The sequence below is a fragment of the Lactuca sativa genome, chromosome 4 (assembly GCF_002870075.4).
Source record: "Lactuca sativa cultivar Salinas chromosome 4, Lsat_Salinas_v11, whole genome shotgun sequence".
Taxonomy (NCBI): Eukaryota; Viridiplantae; Streptophyta; class Magnoliopsida; order Asterales; family Asteraceae; genus Lactuca; species Lactuca sativa.
This window is the reverse complement of record NC_056626.2, coordinates 216,833,341-216,836,079: the sequence shown is the minus strand read 5'-3', so window position 1 is coordinate 216,836,079 and position 2,739 is coordinate 216,833,341. Positions and strand designations below refer to the sequence as shown.

Sequence of the window (2,739 nt, the reverse complement as noted above, 5' to 3'; positions counted from 1 at the left end):
TCAAAAATCGACCAATCCTATTGTCTCTAAGGATTCATGAATTGATACTTTATCTACTCATGAAAAATTGAGCTCTAACTCAAAAACTCAAGTAAAAATTAATTCTTGTTATGTTAATCTACTACGTAAATGTTATTCTTTCAATGTGTTATTGTGTTATGTTAGTCTTTGAATGTTTTATGTTGATGTATAAAAGTACATTGTTATTCTATTATTCGGGTTGTAGAATCCTAATACGGGTTATTCGGTTTTTTCCGGTTATATTAGGTTCTTAATCATTTTGTACATATTCGGGTTATTCTGGTAATAACTACACCGAACCGATTAATACTCGAACCGAACCGAACCCGTATTGGTTAATCGGTTCGGTTTTTTGTTCATACAATTACTCTTATTCGGTTTCGGGTTCTGGTCGATTCGGTCCGGTTCCAACCCGAATAATATCTCTACTTCATATATCCACAAAAATTGAGAAACTATTAGAAGACAGTGATAGACATATATAAGAGCATTAGCAAGCCTTTACTCATAACATTAAAAACACGCTAAATATATGGATAATCTTCTTTTACAAGTACGTATGAGCCATAAGGCAAAGATCATTCCTCTTGTGCATGGTTATCCCAGGGTTAACATCAAAATCTATTTCTTCCTTGTTCATACCATTGGGCAACCCCCAATCAAACAAGTAAACAAGATTAGCAAGCAAAAGATCCACAGTGACAACTCCCATCGAGATTCCAGGACAGATTCTTCTGCCAGCCCCAAAGGGAATTAACTCGAAATCATTCCCTTTAAAGTCGATATTGCTTCCCAAAAACCTCTCCGGCAAGAACTCCTCTGGGCTCTCCCAGGATTCAGGATCCCTTCCAATTGCCAATACATTCACGAAAACAAGGGTTTTCGCTTTGATTTTGTAGCCATGTAAAATGGTGTCTTTTGTTGTTTCGCGTGGTACTAGAAGTGGAACCGGAGGATATAACCTAAAGATCTCTTTTACAACTGCTTTCAAATAGTTAAGTTTTGAAAGATCATCTTCATCAACTTTACCTTTCTTTCCAACGACTTCTCTGACTTCTTCTTGTGCTTTCTTCATTACTTTCGGGTTCTTTATGAGCGCTGTCATTGCCCAAACCACTGTAGCCGTACTAGTATCTGTTCCGGCTACAAGTATATCCTAAAAGACAAACAAAAGAACAGTTAGACACTAGATCCAAGAAAGAGATCATATAGAAGTGAAGCAAACTAATAAAAGTTTGTTCAGCGAATTACCATGAGCAAGGCTTTAATGTGATCGTACGTGAGGTTTAGGGATTGGTCTTCTTTGAGTCGTAGTAAAATATCAATAAAATCCTCTTCTTTATCATGCGACTTTGGGTTTGGAGAACTGAGGTGTTCCTCAATGAGTTCTTGGTAAAACACATCAAAGTATTGGAAACATTTATCTAACCTATCCTTCTTGCCCAATAACCTATCAAACAAACCCACAAAAGGCACACCTGGCCAAATATCTGAAACGAAGAAATCCGCCATCATCGCCTGAACTTCAGTAAGTAGTCGAGGAACCTCCTCTCTTTCCTGTTCATCTTTGTACCTCCTGCTAAAAGCCAATCTCATCATTATACTACTCGCAACACTCTTCATGAGTTCGCTCAAGTTTACTGGCTTTGACGATAGTGTCAGCTCATGTATCTTCGTCATGGTACTGGAGACCTCATCTTCTCGAATATACCTAAAACGTTCAACCTTTTTAGGTCCTAACAAGTTAACCATAAAGACCTTTCTCATCTCTCTCCAATACTCATTGCAGGGTGAAAAAACGACTTCGAGGCCATTGTAAGATACCTTTTGTTGGCCAATCAATGAAGGCCTATTGCAAAAAATGATATCTTGGGTTTTCAATACTTCTTTCACTAGACTCGCTGAAGAAACAACGATAGCTGGGATGAATCCCAAGTGGAGGGATACGATTGGACCGTAGGATTTGGAGAGTTGCCATAGGGAAGTATGGAGGTTTGAGTGATTTATCTGGTGCAAGTTTCCGATGAAGGGTAGTCCAAGAGGGCCTGGTGGACTGAATCTTGATCTGTTTTTGGTAAGTTTGAGAAGAAGGTAGACGAGTGGAAGAGACAGAAGAAGAAACAGCTGTAGAAGCAATGCCATTATTGAGATGTTGGACATCCTCTGGTACTCAATTTTGGCTTTATAGAAAACGTCGGGAAGCGAATGATTAAGACAACGGTTACCGCTTCTTGGGAGATGAAATTGGAAATAAACATAAATGTCTTTATCTTAATGTGATAATATCGGAGAAAATAAAAGCTATAGAAAAACTCCAAAAATACGCGCCAGTACACAAATCAGTTTATCAAACTGAAGCGGACTGGTTTTAAATCGGTATTGATATTTTCTCTAAAATGGAAAAAAAAAACATTTTGATGCAAAACCGGTTTGGTAAAAAAATGTCCGAACCTATAATTAGGCTATACGGGTGTCACGAAGATCTCACTGATAGTATGATGATGTGGAGGGGTTTTACCGGCGGTGAATACTGCCCCCAATGGTATTATTGCGGGCCGTAATATACCGATGGTGGAAACCCACCGTTATCTCTTTCATCTTTGCCATTGAAAATCAATCTATTTTCTTCCCTTTTTACGGGTGGCAATCCTAAACACCTTATATTTTTCATAGGCAAAATATTAAATCCTTTGTGAAATTTAAGTGACATCGGTAAAA

The 2,739-nt window shown here is 38.1% G+C and overlaps 1 protein-coding gene across 1 annotated transcript; it reads right to left on the bottom strand.

Moving 5' to 3' along the window:
* Positions 1-503: 503 nt before the first annotated feature.
* Positions 504-2,245, bottom strand: LOC111886550 (6,7,8-trihydroxycoumarin synthase). The gene is made up of 2 exons (XM_023882805.3): positions 1,273-2,245; positions 504-1,177 (listed from the first exon to the last, which is right to left on the bottom strand). Exons 1-2 carry the CDS (start codon positions 2,179-2,181, stop codon positions 569-571), a joined length of 1,518 nt encoding a protein of 505 aa, XP_023738573.1. The 5' UTR covers positions 2,182-2,245; the 3' UTR covers positions 504-568.
* Positions 2,246-2,739: the final 494 nt, after the last annotated feature.